The sequence below is a fragment of the Scedosporium apiospermum genome (genome assembly GCF_000732125.1).
Source record: "Scedosporium apiospermum strain IHEM 14462 chromosome Unknown SEQ_SAPIO_0044, whole genome shotgun sequence".
Classification (NCBI taxonomy): Eukaryota; Fungi; Ascomycota; class Sordariomycetes; order Microascales; family Microascaceae; genus Scedosporium; species Scedosporium apiospermum.
Window position 1 is genome coordinate 524,463 of NW_015971745.1, and position 15,592 is coordinate 540,054.

The 15,592-nt window shown below is 51.0% G+C and overlaps 1 protein-coding gene and 1 pseudogene across 1 annotated transcript; one reads left to right on the forward strand and one right to left on the reverse strand.

Moving 5' to 3' along the window:
* Positions 1–8,742: 8,742 nt before the first annotated feature.
* On the forward strand, positions 8,743–9,882 carry SAPIO_CDS0996 (annotated as a pseudogene; the record flags this gene model as incomplete).
* Positions 9,883–11,983: 2,101 nt separating this feature from the next.
* On the reverse strand, positions 11,984–13,848 carry SAPIO_CDS0997 (Uncharacterized protein; the record flags this gene model as incomplete). Its single annotated transcript, XM_016783660.1, has 3 exons — positions 11,984–12,323; positions 12,402–13,366; positions 13,588–13,848. The coding sequence occupies 3 exons, from the start codon at positions 13,846–13,848 to the stop codon at positions 11,984–11,986; spliced, it is 1,566 nt and encodes a 521-aa protein (XP_016645934.1).
* Between the last annotated feature and the right edge of the window lie 1,744 nt (positions 13,849–15,592).

The window sequence follows — 15,592 nt, forward strand, 5'->3', positions numbered from 1 at the left end:
TTCATCAGCCAAATCCTATTTCTGCGGAAAGGAGGGTAAATATCAGACGAAATATAAAAATAAATATAGACTTTCTAGACCCTCCGCCCGCCCGCAATTGATCCCGCACCCGTCGAGGACTGGAGCGCGCAGCGGCTTTATAGGTCTATGTAGAAACTTTTGTGGATATGTTCCCGGGTAAAACTGGCTTTGGAAACTTCCATATGCCAATTTAGCATCATTCATCTGATATCTCGCGTACCTGGATTCATTTACCGGAGATGTGGTACTTGTGTTCATCTACCGTTGAGATAACATTGACGTCTCCGCCCGAAGAGAGCCACTGGAGCATCCACAACAGCACCCGGCAGAGCAAAGCCGCCGGAGGCGGAAGGACACATCAGATGTAAGAGAAAAGGAGGAAGGGGAAGCATTCATCCTGCACTCGGAACCTCTAACAGACGGCATTATCCGGCAAAGGAAGAAATGCCCTTACTCGGTGAGCGGTCGAGGAGAAATTTGTTAATATATCAAACCATCATCTGCTGCTTTTAAGGATCCAAGATCGACGGCAGTGGTTTCCCGCCCGAGATATCTATGCACGTACGAAGTACACAATATCGACGCACCCAGCATTTTTTGACCGGCCGTTCTAGCATGGAGATATCCCCAAAGGACGGCTTGAGAGGATCGAAGCGAAGTCTGGAGAACGGCATGATAACCAATGGCTGACAAGGAAAACAAGAGATGTATTTCCGAATCTTGGTGCCAGGAAGCCCACTATTTCTTCGGCCCATGATAAGTTAGAGATAGGTATAATATTCCGCAGTGACTCACCGCAAAAATCAAACTGGCTGGAAGAGAAAATCGAAGCAACATTTGCACGCGAATGATTCCTTCAGGTCCAAGTTCTACAGCGCAACTGGGGAGGAAATGTCCAAAAAAACGGGACCTGAGTTTTCCGTGATGACGTGTCGATCGGCCTTGACGTCTCCTTCGTCGTCGTCATCGGAACCTAGCGCAAGATCCCTGGACAAGGGGTTTGGGTAACGTGTGGTACTGCGCAAAGGGCGGAATCCTACATCAAATGGGTTCCGATCTACGAGATAGGGTTTTCGTGTGCTCAGCATGCAGTAATTGGAGGTTTTCTGCTCGAAGTGCAAAGTTGGTGGCTCGCGATTCCATACTGCACACATCATGAGAAGGGAAAAGAAGAGGTTTTCTCGGGTGAACGAGTCATCAATCTACTCTAGGGAAATCGAGAAAACATCCAGCAACTGGCTCAACTTTCAATGGAGTTTTGATTCGGGAGAAAAGGTAATAAATTGCCTGGCTCAGAGTACTTTAGGCCGGTAGATGTTCTGTTCTTCTTGTATCGCCGCACAATCGCTGCCGTGCTTCCAGCCGAGCTTTAAATGTCTTATTGAATCATCCCACTAGGTAGTTTCCATTTGTTAAGTATGGCCCGGGAGCCTGATCTTGGCAGAAGCCTTTTGGACGCCAATGGGGTTGCGGTTCCAATTTCTCGCTCACCGCGATAACTACCCCAAAAAGGCTGTCTAATAGCCGATGGTAGGAAGCTCTTCCTGCTACACTATTAGGTTGGCTTGACTAGCAATGGCGGAGAGACGCAGCCGGCATCTCCCGTGTGTATTTCTTATCGGGGACCATAACCACCCCGAAGGGGTGTAGGGACGGGACGAAATAAGAGAACAAGCGGATTTTTGGTAGATTTCTTTTGGTGATGCTGTTCGAAAACCGCAGGATTCTTTCCATCCCCCATGAAGTCTGTTAGATCCCAAGGGCCAGAATAGCACGAGCCAGGACTCAAAAGGTTCACTCCGGAGGTCAGGATATTGGCTAACATGTAAGCCTTAAACCGCTCTTACTCCGTACTTGTAGAGGCGTTTCCCGGTCCAAGAGAAGTCAAGTTATCAGCATGTTATATCATAGAAGCAGTCGGTGACCTCCGTAGAGTCGGCCGACAAGAACACCTTGGTCGTCGCCGAACTAAACTAAGTCAACCTCGGCAATACCAAACATCATGTCGGGCTCTCTCATACCGGCCTTGAGTCCCGTAGAATCATCGTCAACTGGACTGATGGTGCGGAGTACGAGTTGGCCGCTATCATAAATTGGCAACTACCTGGATTTTTCTCTTTGCCTGTGAATTCGTCCTCAAGGGTAAGCGACCTTCAGTTTCTCCAACTTATTCCTTAGCTGGTACGCCCTCTCCGAAGAGAGGGCTGCCCCGCTGCTTCTACAGGGATAGAATCACGGGAAATTGATCAAGTGTGATGATCGTGCCTTTCGTTGTTTCTCTGGATTTGAGGGAATGTGAGCCGGCCATGTTTCTGCGTTTTACCAAGGCCCTCTAGGCTGAAACTAATCAGCCCAAATTCTAAAGAGGAAGACGCTGGAAATGACTAAGGGCCCAGTCGAGTGGCGCTCGATTGGTGGGCGCATAAAAGGAGGGCTTGGGCACGCACAGGCTTTTCCCAGAGAAAGTTGAAGTTTTTCTCAGTACGACCTTTCTGAAAACACTTCATCCCATCATGACATTGATCAACACCCATTTAACATTAATCAAACATCTTTTACATGATGTCTACTAACCGGGCGCCACCTAATTTCGGTCCAATCGACTTTCTTGCCTATAAGACACATCCTGGCTACTCATGCTTACGGTTTCTCGGCCAAGCTACTACTCCAGACGCCACACATATACCTTTCAGTTGGGGATTTACTATCTACCGTGCAACTAAGGCTGTTGCTGGTCAAGACCCTGAAGCCGATGCCCGTTTTGCTGAGGGTCTCCGCCGCTTTGAAGCTATAGTCTGCTGGAAATTTCTCCAACGTGAAAACGCACTCAGCAGCCAGGATACTGCTGCCAATATCGTAGCTGACCGGCTCTGGAATGAGATTATAGAAGACTATCCAGACCGCGAGGCTGTTGTGGCAGGTCTTGATATACCTAATGGCACTGAGGATTTCTCTCCTGTTGGCCGTGCATTTATTGCCTCAGTAGCTGCACATGGGAAACCCAATGTGATAGGACCACACATACGCGAGAAGTATCAGCTTTTACGGAATACTAAGTGCCTGATCATTGACGACAAGTCCCTTGACACCCTCTTGATGCTGCCTAAAGAACCTCCACTTACAGCAGCTGAGGATATATTAGATGCATTCGATATGGCTGGTAGTGATCAGGTGTGGGTCTGGGTACTCGACTACAAAACAATGCAGGCGCGCGAGGATGGCGAGCCTCTCCCAAAGCTGCCATACCAGGCTGCTGATGAAGAGCCATACCCACCCTGGGCCCGGATGTATGTCTCCTTTGTGGCAGGGAAGTGGTTTGAGCGCCCACAGTTACCAGAATATATGGTGTGGTGTGATGAGTTAATTGAGTATACAATAGAGTGGAAGACAGTGCGATACTGGCATGCGGATCCAGTATCATGGCAGAACGAGCGCCGCAGGAGTAACCGCGAGATTTGATCCTGAGAGTTGAGGCTTGGGTGGGAATGGTTGACATTACTAGTATCAAGGTCGAGCTCAGTGGGCATGTTTGATGGCACGATATAGTAGAGCTGTAGCGGCATAGCCAAATTGATCTTTAATAAACTGCTGGAATCATGTCTCAGAGGCAGCGTAACAGATGAAGAATTGAGATGGTGCGCATCAACGACAGCAGTGACAGCGAGACCAGTGTCGAGGGATGACTAACAGAAGGCTTCAAGATACGAAGTACTGGTAGACAAATCAAAGAGGCAGCAGAAGAAATTGGATGCTCTCGGGGAGAAGTGCAGCAGCCAGAGGGATGAGCTTCACCACAAGTTGCAGACGGAGCAGAAGGCAATGAAAGAGAGGGCGCAAAGGACCAAGGATTCCTGAAGAAGGAAAACAAGGCACTTCAGACAAAGATGCTGTGATGAAACGACGAAAGTAATTCCCAATTCGAGGTGTTTGTATGGTGGAGAATTAAATTGGCTCTTTTCTCGCCGCAGGCATCAACTTTGGGTGAGACGTCGAGTGAGGCGTCGGGTGACCACAATCCACAGATTCCGGACTTTGATATCCCAGACCTAGGTTGAAAAAGAATCTCGAGAAATGGTGCTACATCTAAGCAGGGCTACGCCCCTAGATCAAAAGACCTACGACCTTCATCGACAGGCAAGCCAAGCCGCCTTTTCTGCCTTTCCCAATTACGGCCTGGCTCGGGAAGTAGGCCTCTTCTCTCTTCCTCTGGACAAGATCAATCCCAGTGCCATTTCCGTGACGGCATGGTCAGTTTGTACGTGGGTGTGCTGGGGCTTTACAAACATCGCCCGCTGAGCTTATCCATCACCGCCACCCAACAGAATATACGAGAAAGAAAACGCCGAATAAAATACTGCTCGCCCTTTGCTTCGTCTCTGCTTCGTAGAATCCCGCAGAGTGGAGCTTTCGCGCCATTTCCTAGATTTCAGTCCTGCGATCGAATCTTCGCTTGTGGACAGAACTCGCTTCGTATAGAAGCAGAGCCTACTGTAGGTTGGGGACTAAGGCAGGTACCCAATACGATGCCCAATAAGAAGACTACCTGGCGTCAAGGTTTCCCGAGTGTCAAAAACGACCCCTTCAATCAATGGTAGTTTATGTTGGAGCCAGTGACTTTCCGGCGGCTGTGAGGGGAATATGTTAATGAACATAAACTATATTGGACTGAAGCTAAGTCCACCTAAGAGCTCAAGTTTTCTGATAGGATATCAATAGTTGCCGCTTTCTCTGGTCATAACAACTCCATCTGATCCGACGAGGGATGAGATAGTGGCCGAGTGCACTTCGTCGTGTGTTTAGCAATCAACAGGCTTAGAGAAGGAGAGAGAATCGACATTTTTGCACCCTTACTCTTGCCACGTGCGGGTCCGTCGTCACATTCCGGAACCTCTTTTGGCTGAGGACGGAGATACCTAGAACTTCATGATAGAGCCAACACACGTGACAAGGATCACGAAGTGTGAGCACGGCGAGACAATCCTAGCGTCGTCTGGGATCAGAAGAGGGCGAACAAGGGCAGTGGAATGTCACGTCACTAGGCCCGGAAGAGTTAAATAGAGCCACGTATCGACCCGCCATCAGCTCCTCCCGGAACCAGCATGGGTGGTTTTCTTCCTTACCCCTGGCTTGGCCAAGGTCGGTGTCAGCGAAGCACCGGTGGGTGTACTCCGTAAAGTCCTATGCAACAGCCAGAGCCGGATCCGATTGAAGGAAAGAAGAAGAAGAAAGAAAAAACTTGTTCGTAGTTCCTGCAGAAATTTCGTAGAAATTCCGCGCATGGTGCAGATGTAGCGGACCTAAACCACCAGACTATTGTCCCTTGGCCGGTTCTCTCGGATTCCGGACTCTTCCCTCTTTAGCGAGACAAGTCTTGATAAATCTGGACCATTATACAAAAAAGTATTACTCGGGAAGAAAAATGGACGGGCTGCAACCAGCACGTAGGGACTGGGACATTTCCCGAACCGTTTTCGCCATATTGAAAAAAAAGAAAAGAAATAAAACGCCAGAGCGGTCAGCTGCAGAGACGGCAGGAGAAAGGCTTGCTTCTGGCCTTGGCTTGAGGGGTTTAATATTCATCTTGGGAGAGGAATTCTGCAAGAGAGAATCCTGTCAGAAGGGGAGGGCAGTGCGCTCGACTGCCAGCCTCCCCCTTAGCCCTGAAGTTCTTTCTTTTTCCTTCCCCTCCTCGCCGCTGATGTATGGTTCGGATTGGGGCCAACACATGAGAAAAAAAAAAAAAATTACTTCGTATGCCCCCGGTGAAAAGCAAAAAGTGGGTGATTTGTGGTTCTGCAAAAGAAAACTTTGACCCCAAGAAGTTGAGGCACCAACCACTTGTCAAAAATCGTTGGCACATTATCCCTGCTCCGGGCTGCAGGAAGACTTCCGTGAAGTCTCTGATCCCTGTCTCGGTCCCGTATCCTTGTGAGCGATCCACAGATTTTCAGTGTGTGGTTTACGAAGTAGTACGAGGTACTTCGGACGACTCTACCCGACACCAACTGTCAGACCAGAGCCCGACCAGGACTTTCGTCCCATTTTCTCCGCTGAGGGGGAATGCTCAGTGTTTCCTGGTTCGTGCTAGGCTCGTTCGAGGATCCCTGGAATTTTGCAGGGCTGGAAACGTATCAGACAAAACGGAGGGAGGAGGAAGGGAGAGGCAAGTTCGCGACGTGATACGACGATAGAGAAGAGGTCGTGACTATTACGAAGTCTGTCCCAAGTCCACGACCCGAAAGCCAAGGTCATTCTCGTCCCAGAACGAGACAAAAAGAAAAACAATCGGTGGCCTCAGCCAGGGAAGGAAAAAAAAAGTAAAGAGAGGCGCTGCTGACCCAAGTGGGGGCAGAAATCGGACAACTTTGCCAGCTATCATCGCGAGCTACGGAGTTAGCCTAGGAAGTAGCCTAGGAAGTAGGGCCAGGCACAAACAAGACGCCAGTGTTTCGGGTCTGGCAAAGTGGCGTCGATGACCTGTCGATGTTGGACGACCACTTCGACCACTTCGCAGCGGGGAGAGAGGTCGTCGTAAGTCTCCAAGGTGAATGTTTAGTGTTTGAGCTGAGGCACTGATCCCTGTGACTACAACCCTGCGTTGGGTCGGGGAATGGGGCCACAGGCCTTGTTTCGCGCCAACAATCGGATGCAGTGCGAGGTGCCATGTCGTTGGTTTTCTTTTCTTTTCCGTTTCGTTTCTGGTTCCGCCACGATCTTAATCCCCCTTCGCCTCGACTTGCCCGGCTCTCCTTTCGCGATGACCTGGCACCAATGAGTTGGACTACACGTTCAGATTAAGGACTCGTGAGGCTAATATGGGCCAATAATAGCAGATGAAGTAGTATACCACCGTCTCCCCGGTTGCTCATTGCTCGCTAAATCGCTCGGAATTATGTGAACCGCAAGAACTCAAAAGGCTCTACTTCGTAGAGCAGAGTCAAAAGGATCGGGACAAGTTCGCCAGGGTAAATTCTTCCTAATCGGGCAGTCGAGTGGGTTCGCCATCGGTGTCCCGGCATGGGCATGGGCAGGATTGTGTGAAGTGTGGTTGTGGTTCTCCCCCTCCCATCACTGACCTCCTCCCACTCCCCCGTCTCCCCATCTCGCCATCCTCGCCCTCTCATAGGTTCGATCGGACCAATCAGTGCTCGGTGCCTGGGCGTAAAAACTCACTCCTCGAACTCCCTGACTCCTGCGTTGGTGTGCCCCTCTTTCGACATGTCTGATCAAGCTCCGTGGCTAGCGATTGGGCGCCCCGCTTGTTTGGTGTAGCGTTTAGTGCAGTGTGCCTGAGCCCTCATGGAATCTGGCTCCGACTGGCGTGTGCGTGGGTGTGTGTGGGTGTTTGTGCCTTGCACGGTACCTTGCTGGGCTGGACCATTGATCGATTAAATCCCCGGATCAGGCGGTGTACACCCACTATCGGACAGTACAGCACAACGCAGCACAACACAGTACCGCGATCCGGTCAATGTTCGATGTTGTCAGGTACCGGAACCCCGCTGGGCGCACGTCCTGTCCTGTCCTGTCCTGTCCTGTCCAACCCTGGTCCAAATTGTCTGTCCCAACCTTCAAAATACCCGGAACATCTGAAAGGAATGATGCGGATGCATCCCGCTTACACGACCACGACATTTGGACAAAAGACTTGGGCCAATTCGGGAAGAAGGAACATAAAATTGAATACACTCAGTCAGCACCGAGCCGACTTGAGTCAAGTACACAACCAAGAAACACCAACAGACGCAGCACGACCTCGTACCGAGACCTCCGCATGGCGCCACAACTGCGCTTGGTCTGGTGTCCGGTGTACCTCGGACGAAGTACACCACACGATGTCTTCGTCTTCGTACCATGTTCATAGTGTAGGGAGTGTACTTCGTACTGAGGAGCGTCTAGTCGGTTGGGGTGTCCGTCCGGCGGCAAGACGCAAGACCAGGTCGAGTCGGGCCCCTCTTGACCTAGATCCATCTGATCGATTGATTCAGGGTCTGCCGGCGCCCGGCGCATTCACTACCGCTCTATGTTCCCTTCGTGCAGCCCTCTGCTCTGCTCTGCACCTTGCTTCTTGCCACACATAAGTAGATGGTCTCTCCCTCCCCTCCTCTACCCCGTTTTCCTTTTCTTCACTTGCATCCACGGCTGGTTTCTGTTTTCCTGCAAAATTAAGAGAAGAGGGTAAAATTCCTGGTTCCTGGTTCTTTGAATCGGTTTCTCTCCTTTTCGATTGTTTCATTCCAAACATTCTACATTCCTTTTGATGCTGAGCGTCAGTCCTTTCGCCTCGCCATCGTGATCCAACTTGGTCTGCAGCAACTTACACCATCATTATATTATCCGGCTCACTCTTCCTGACTGCGCCCCCAGTCTTACCCAACTTTTGCGTATCTCGGCTACGACCAACAGGAGATATCTAGTCCAACTGCATATCTGCATATCTTGTTGGGCCCCCATCCAGTCCTCGGAGCATTGCTACCAACAGACGAAACAATACAATCCTTCCAGAGCAAAGAGGATAGCAAGAACAAAGAGATATATCATCTGCTTTGTCTCTTTCTCATATCCGAGTCCTTCCTTTCTCTCCCCGGGTTTCTCCCAATACAGTTCTTCAAGTCTCGTTAGACACGGGAACATTCTTTCCTTCCGGCTGGGATCCCAATTTCCATTCATTTGACTCCACTTATACAAGAACGCTGTGCTCGTTCTACCACAAACCTCAAGATGCATCTCACCAACAACCTCGCAGTCCTCTCCACCGCCCTTTTGGCCCTTAGCGGTACCGTGTCGGCTGCCAACATCAACCGACGAAGCCATCGATACAACAAGTGGTCCAAGCCAGAGGCCGCCACCACCACTCACTGGGTGACCGTCTACGAGACTCACACCGTCACTCTCAAGTCTCCCGAGGCCGCCGCCCAGAAGACGGTGTACGAGAACCTCAAGCCCAGCGCTGACAATGCCCCCGCCGCGGTCCCTACCACCCTGGTCGCCCAGCCTGCTCCCGCTGCCGAAACCCCTGCCGTAGTTGAGGAGGAGCAGCAGCAGCAGCAGCAGCAGCCTCAAAACGACACTCCCGCCGTCGTCCAGGACTCCTCATCCTCCCAAGCCACCGTCAACGTCCAATCCGTCAACAACGCTGCCCAGTCCCCATCAGGCGGAAAGCGAGGCTTCGCCTACAACGACGCCAACCTCGTCAACAACCTCGTCAACGGCGGCACCCGCGGCTCCTGGGCCTACAACTGGGACTCCGTCAGCAACGGGCTCTCCAGCGGCGTCGAGTTCGTGCCCATGCTCTGGGGCGACCGGGCCGATCACACGGACCGCTGGGCCGCTAACGTCGAGAAGAGCTTGAGCGAGGGCGCGAGCCATATTCTTAGCTTCAATGAGCCCGACCACGCAGCGCAGGCTAATCTTTCGCCCGAGGCTGCTGCTGCTGCTCATGTCAAGTACGTTAACCCGTACGCTGGCCGCGCGCGCATCGGTGCCCCTGCTATCACGAACAGCAACCTCGACGGCCAGGGAACTAGGTGGTTGAAGAGCTTCATGTCGGCGTGCGAGTCGGCGGGTTGCAAGATTGACTTTTGCGTCGCGCATTGGTACTCGCCTGCCGATCAGCCCCAGTCTCTCATCGATCACCTTAACGAGGTCCATAGCATCTGTGGAAACAGGCCCGTTTGGCTCACCGAGTTCGCTCCCCTTGGCAGCGATGACCAGAATGCCGAGTTCCTCAGGAATAACCTCAACAGGCTCGATAGCGAACTGAGCTATCTTGAGAGGTACTCGTACTTCATGGTCAGCGTTGGAAGTCTCATGTCCTCGGAGAACAGCCTCAGCGCTCTCGGCCAGGCTTTCTTCGGTTAGAGACCTTTGCCTCGTTGATGAACAACACTCTTTTTTCATTTTACAAGTTCAATGGGCAGAAAACACTATTTCGATTCTTGTATGCACATTTTTACGAAAAAAAACCTCAAGGCTAGGTATATGAAGGGACGTTAGCTTTTCTTTTAGAAGGAGTCGGAAAAGGGCCGGTACACGCCTTGGTCTTTTTTCCTTTTGGATTTTTTTGGGGATTTTGATACCCAGTTTTGTACATAGATATTTTCTTCTTTTCTTTTTCTTTTTTACACTTTCTTCTGGATGTCGCAAACTCCTTTCTGCACTCCAAGTTCCAAAAGGGAATCTCGCTTCCCATTTCGTCGCGCCTCGGTCTATCTCGACCACCGGGGCGCGCAAATCTTCTTACCACTTCTCTGTCCACATATTCTTGTCACTCGTTCATATTCGAACCACTTTACTTCTTCTTCTTCTTCTTCTTCTTTTTTCTTGAGACTAGGGTAGGGAAACGCTTGGTTATAGCCTGGATGAGGGATAGAGTACTTATGACTTCTATGAAAAAACACAAGAACATTCGCCCAATTTGACTTTCACCTCTTGTGAGGCCCCAAGAAAACCATGTGAATGGCGTGGAGACTGTCTCCGGCCATGTACAAGACCCTGTTCTCAGATCGACGTTTTACATGGGCTTATTCAGTTCTATGTGGGGTTTGACTCACCCTGTTGCCTCCGGCGTCTTACACTAGACTTGGGGCGCTGTTGCGTGGGCAGGCCTACTTACTTGCATGATGCTTTTGAGGGTGTCGTGGGTCGAGAGTGCTTTCGGCGCTTGGTGAAACGGAGCGAATGGGACCTTTTTGAGCTTTGGCGTCTTTCCCCCTCCCAAATGCGGCCTGACGCAATGAGGCTCGGATAAGACCCAAGAGAGGTTCTCCAATACATTGAACGTGAGCACGAGATAGAGAAGAAAAAAGGAGCGAGAACATGTCGCACAATATTTCTCTTTATCGCACTATCGGTCATTTTAACTAGCACTCGAACCCGATCAAAACTAGAGCCGGATATTCCAACAATTCAGGTCTCCCTGATTTTCAGGATGAGATCCCCTCTCGGCCTCCTTTCACTCCTTTGACTCTATGCCGCGCAAAAGAAAAAGAAAATACAACATTCGAAGCGTGTCAGGATAAAATAAACCTTTAAATAAGGTTAATGGGCCAGAGGCGCTGTGAACAATATGCCTCCGAAAATGTCAATGTGTTTCTTTGACAGAAGCCCCCTCCATCCATGAGTGGGAATTAGGTCTGTCAACATGTCGGTGAACGGACGAGGAAGTAGGAAGATGTTTGAACTGAATCTTCGAGGGTTATGGGCCCAAGGTGCTTTCCTCTTTCCTTCCTGTCGAGTTGTCCTCGGGCCTGTATTTCGACTCCCGAAGCCGTGAAAGCTAGACAAGTCTCAGAGCCAAGGCCACAAGAAGGGGGAAAAAGGCTGAATAACCATCTAAATAAACAAGATATTTTCAATAATGGTAATAAAAGAAGGTAAATCCAGTCGATCAATCGCACAGGTGTGTAGCATCGCGCTAATGAAAAAAAGTTCGTGTCGTATCCAGAAAAAAGAAAGGAAGCCTCCGGGTCAAATCAAGATTTCGACTGCTCTCGTGAAGCAGAGAAAAATAAAAGAAGATTGCCCGGAAGATGTTGCTAATGAGTCGCCCTGAACGCCATGCAATGCCATTTCGAACCGGAAAGGACCGTATGTAAACGCAGAAAACATGTTTCCGAGCCAGAGTGTGAGCTGCAAGGAGAAGAAAGAACGTCGTATCGTACCGAAAACACAAAACGTGAGAGAACCGAGGCGCAATGATGAGAAAAATAAAAACGCCAGTCTATATCCGAAGGCATACCAAAAGGTCCCTGACCTTAAGTTTGTCCATCAACTGAATATTATAACCCGTCCGCATGCTGTAAAATGCACCACATAAAACGCAGCAATTAAGTGCGCTCACCCAATGCAGATAGTAGATAGAGGGAAAGATAAAGGGAAGATATCTGAGATCTTCTGCTCAAGAGCCGGTGCCGTGGGTCCGCAGTACGGCTGCGGGGGCGCGTCTTGAGCTTAAACCGAATCACTCTCGATTGTCAGGCGACTGTGGCCGTGTTCGAATGCGGAACTTGTCTCGCAACTTATCGGCCAGCCTACTCCGGCGACCACGATCTGCCGTCTCACTTCCTGTCGTTGAGGAAGGATGTACCTGAGAATGGCGGAACTGCCGAAGGGCCTGAATTCGCTCCTCGGGCGAAGCGTGGCCGAGTCTAGTCAAGTCGAAGAACCTCGAGGCTCTGCTTCGTTGGGTTGCCGAAGCCGCGTCGTTGTCCGAATCGTCAAGGTCGAGGGGTGGGGGCATCTGGGTCTCATCGACTTGGACACCGTCCTCTTTCTCGCCAGGGGGACGCAAATCGAGACGGCTAAGGTTGGGTGACATGTTAGCATGAGCGAGTTCACCACTCTAAATTATCACAAACAGAGAACAAGGGCACTCTTACCAAAGAGGACAGGTTCCGGACACATTCATCAACCAAGGATCGATACATGCTGGGTGGAACTTATGGTTGCACGGCAGAACCCGCACGTCCTCTCCAACGGCAAAGTCATCAGTACAGATGGAGCAGCCCAGGTGTTCATTTTCATTGGTGCTGGTCTGAGCCATAGTGGTAGAGGAGGCGGGACTCCTCGTCGTTGTCGTGTTCTTCGGCGCGGGCACGGTGTTGGCCGCAGCGGCGGGGGGTGGCGTCGCTATCGTCGTCGCGGGCATCGAGACCTGCAAGGCCGCTGGAGACGGAGATCGAGGAGTGCTCGGAGAATCCCGACTGCGAGTTTGGAACTCCAGGTCCGGATCAGGTTTACCTGGCGGTGGGCCGCCAAACTTGATGATTGGAAGTGTATCGAGCACTGCTCGGGCAATCCCCTTTGCGCGACTCTGGCGCGGGCGGCCTTCGTACCCGCCTCTGGGACCATATCTTTCAGGGTATCGATGAGCACGAATGGTTCCGGTGGCTATAATGACGAGGAAAAGCACAGTCACTAGGCCTGTGATACTGTAAAGCACGCTCATGGCGACAGCAGAGTTGTTTCCTCCATCGTCGCCCTCGGCGTTGGGTATATCTTGCGTAGTGTTGCCAGAGATGCTAACTTGAACGTTATCTTCCTCCGTCGTGCCGTTGAGGAACGCCAGTGTTTGTTCAGCCTCGCCCGAGTCAAGGATGGAGAAGACGCTTTCATATGCCAAACCATCTCCCTCGAGGGAACAGATATTGCCGGCGAGGGTGTAAAGGACTATGGCGAGAGGGTTGGTGGCCATGACGGTATTGATAATTTCGTTTGGGGTAGGACTGGTATCGCTGCTCGGTTGGTCGCAGGACAGGTAGGCAATCTCTTCGATCGGGTCGTCTTTAATCTGCTGATAATTGCTCGAATCAACAAGTATCATATGTCCCTCGATTAAGATGGTCTAGATAGAGAGGGAAATGATTAGCCAAAAAGCGAAGACGAACGGTAGCTCGGAGAACATAGAAGCAGCAACTCAAGCATTCGGCGGGGTTAACAAAGGGAGTGCATCGCGAGCCATTTCTTCGTCTCCGGTTCTGCTCCCTCCCTTGTCTGTTTCCCATGCGCCTCTGCCATTATGGGGTCTTCTTTTCTCGGGCAATGGTGTGTTATAGAGAAACATACTCCTCTCTCGTCGTCAGTCTTGTTGAGACCCCTCGTCGCAGTCAAAGGAACGACTGTGTACTGGTATGGGGTGAGCTCGCCGCCGCCAAAAGTCGATAACCTCATGACCATGGCGGAGTTGCTGACCCAATCGGGAACATCGACCTCGGATTTGATTCTCGCATCTTCGGCTGCGGCGAACGGGAGGGAGGTGAGGGCTAATGCGGACAGTATTAAGGTAGAAGCCATCTTCGTAGCGCGGGCAACGGTCGACGTCGCCATCTCGTGCTAGGAAAGACGGACGGGAGTGTTCTTCTCCTTTCTCTCGCTCTCACCCCTCTTGTCACATAGAGAGAGAGGAGGGGAAATGATTGTCAGTTGCCGGAAAATAAGGAAAACAAGGGAAGAAGAGACGAGGTCGGGAAAAAAGGCGGGAACGGGAGGGTAGAGTATAAGGCGGAAGTTGGTCCTCGGCGGGCTAGACTTGGCAGGGCAGGGTACAAGGGCAGGGAACAATGGTAGCGAAAAGAGAGAGGCAAATATTTCGGACAAGGGCGATTATTTGGTATCGCATTTCCATTCCGGATGGGTCCGGTTTGGATGTGCGCTTCTGTAGGCGTGATAACCGTGATCGACAGACTCGGGACCGGGACTCCGTATATGCGCGCACGCTCGCACGCTCGCACTCACGCACTCACGCACCCAAAAGATGCCAGGCAGGGTTAGACTGGGGATGGTGTGGCAGGCGGCAAGTGAGGGAGAGAAACGCCAGTCTAGCTTGAGGATGACATTTAGGATATAGCTCAAGACCACCGATTGAGACTGAGGTCGAGGTCGAAGTCGAGCCCGACTCTGGGTTGGCGTTCGAGTTGGAGTTGGAGTGGTATCGGCGGGCGTCAGGATAGGAAGAAACTTGGATCAGCCTGGCGAATCAAGTCATCGCCAAGAAATTCGCCCGCAAACGCACGGCACAGTCGGAAGGCTCAATCATGGATCGAAGGTACAGTGGCGACAACCAGCAAAGGGAGGGAGAGGAGAGTCGAATTAGTTTGTCTTGGCAAATGGCAGGGAGCCGAGCCCTACGAAGTATGCGTACCCCGTAAGTGATCATTGACGTGAAACCCTCCGACAGGCTGGCCCTGGTGCAATTCTGGGGTATGGGTATTATTGCATATTCAACGGCGCGTGTTGAGGATCCCACTGTTCCAGCAATGGCGATAGGAGTCGAAGCAGGAACGGGAGAGGAGGCAGGATAAGGAGAAGGAGCAACGATGAATTGAATTTCACCACGAGGAAAGCCCTGGACGATGGGCCCTAAGCTCATCAAAACCAATTCTGGTGAAGTACAAGTACAAGTCCACAAGTGCCTGTTTCTATGCTAGTGGGAGTCTCAAAGACTCGAGCCGGGGGAGACCGTGACATACAAATCCAGTGATCGTCATGTACTTATCAATTCGTACACCACCAAGTCACATCGAATGATACTCGTTTACTGAGCGACTGGGTGCTCTGAGTCTTTCCACGACTCCAGGCCTGGTAAAAGGTTTAATTACTCGGTCTTGAATTGAGGTTATTTCTTGGTGACCCTTCTCAAAATGCTGGCAAGTGCCGAGCTGAGTGCGTCATCGTGCTTAGAGGCTGGTTCACGATGTCACTCCATTGTCACATTGATCAATCCGAATCGCAGGCTCATATCCCTTATACCCGCAAACCGGTGACTTCTTCAAGCAAAGTGGTGCTCTGCATTAGGGCGACGGCCTCGTCTAAACTCTGTAAAGTGAGTGGGTTCCCCTAAATCCCATTGATTATCGTCTTAATGTCGCCACTCATCTACCAAGTAAAGGAGGCCATGTTGATATCCATCTCCACCACTTTCCTGTGGAGCATATTAGCATTGTGATCTTCCTCTTCAGACTTTGACAGCTCGCCAGGACATTTCAAAACCGAAGATCCACTACCATCAAATCCATGCTCTCCAGTGGTTGGTGCATTCATTTCGAGAGCATTGCCGAGTCGAAACAATGCT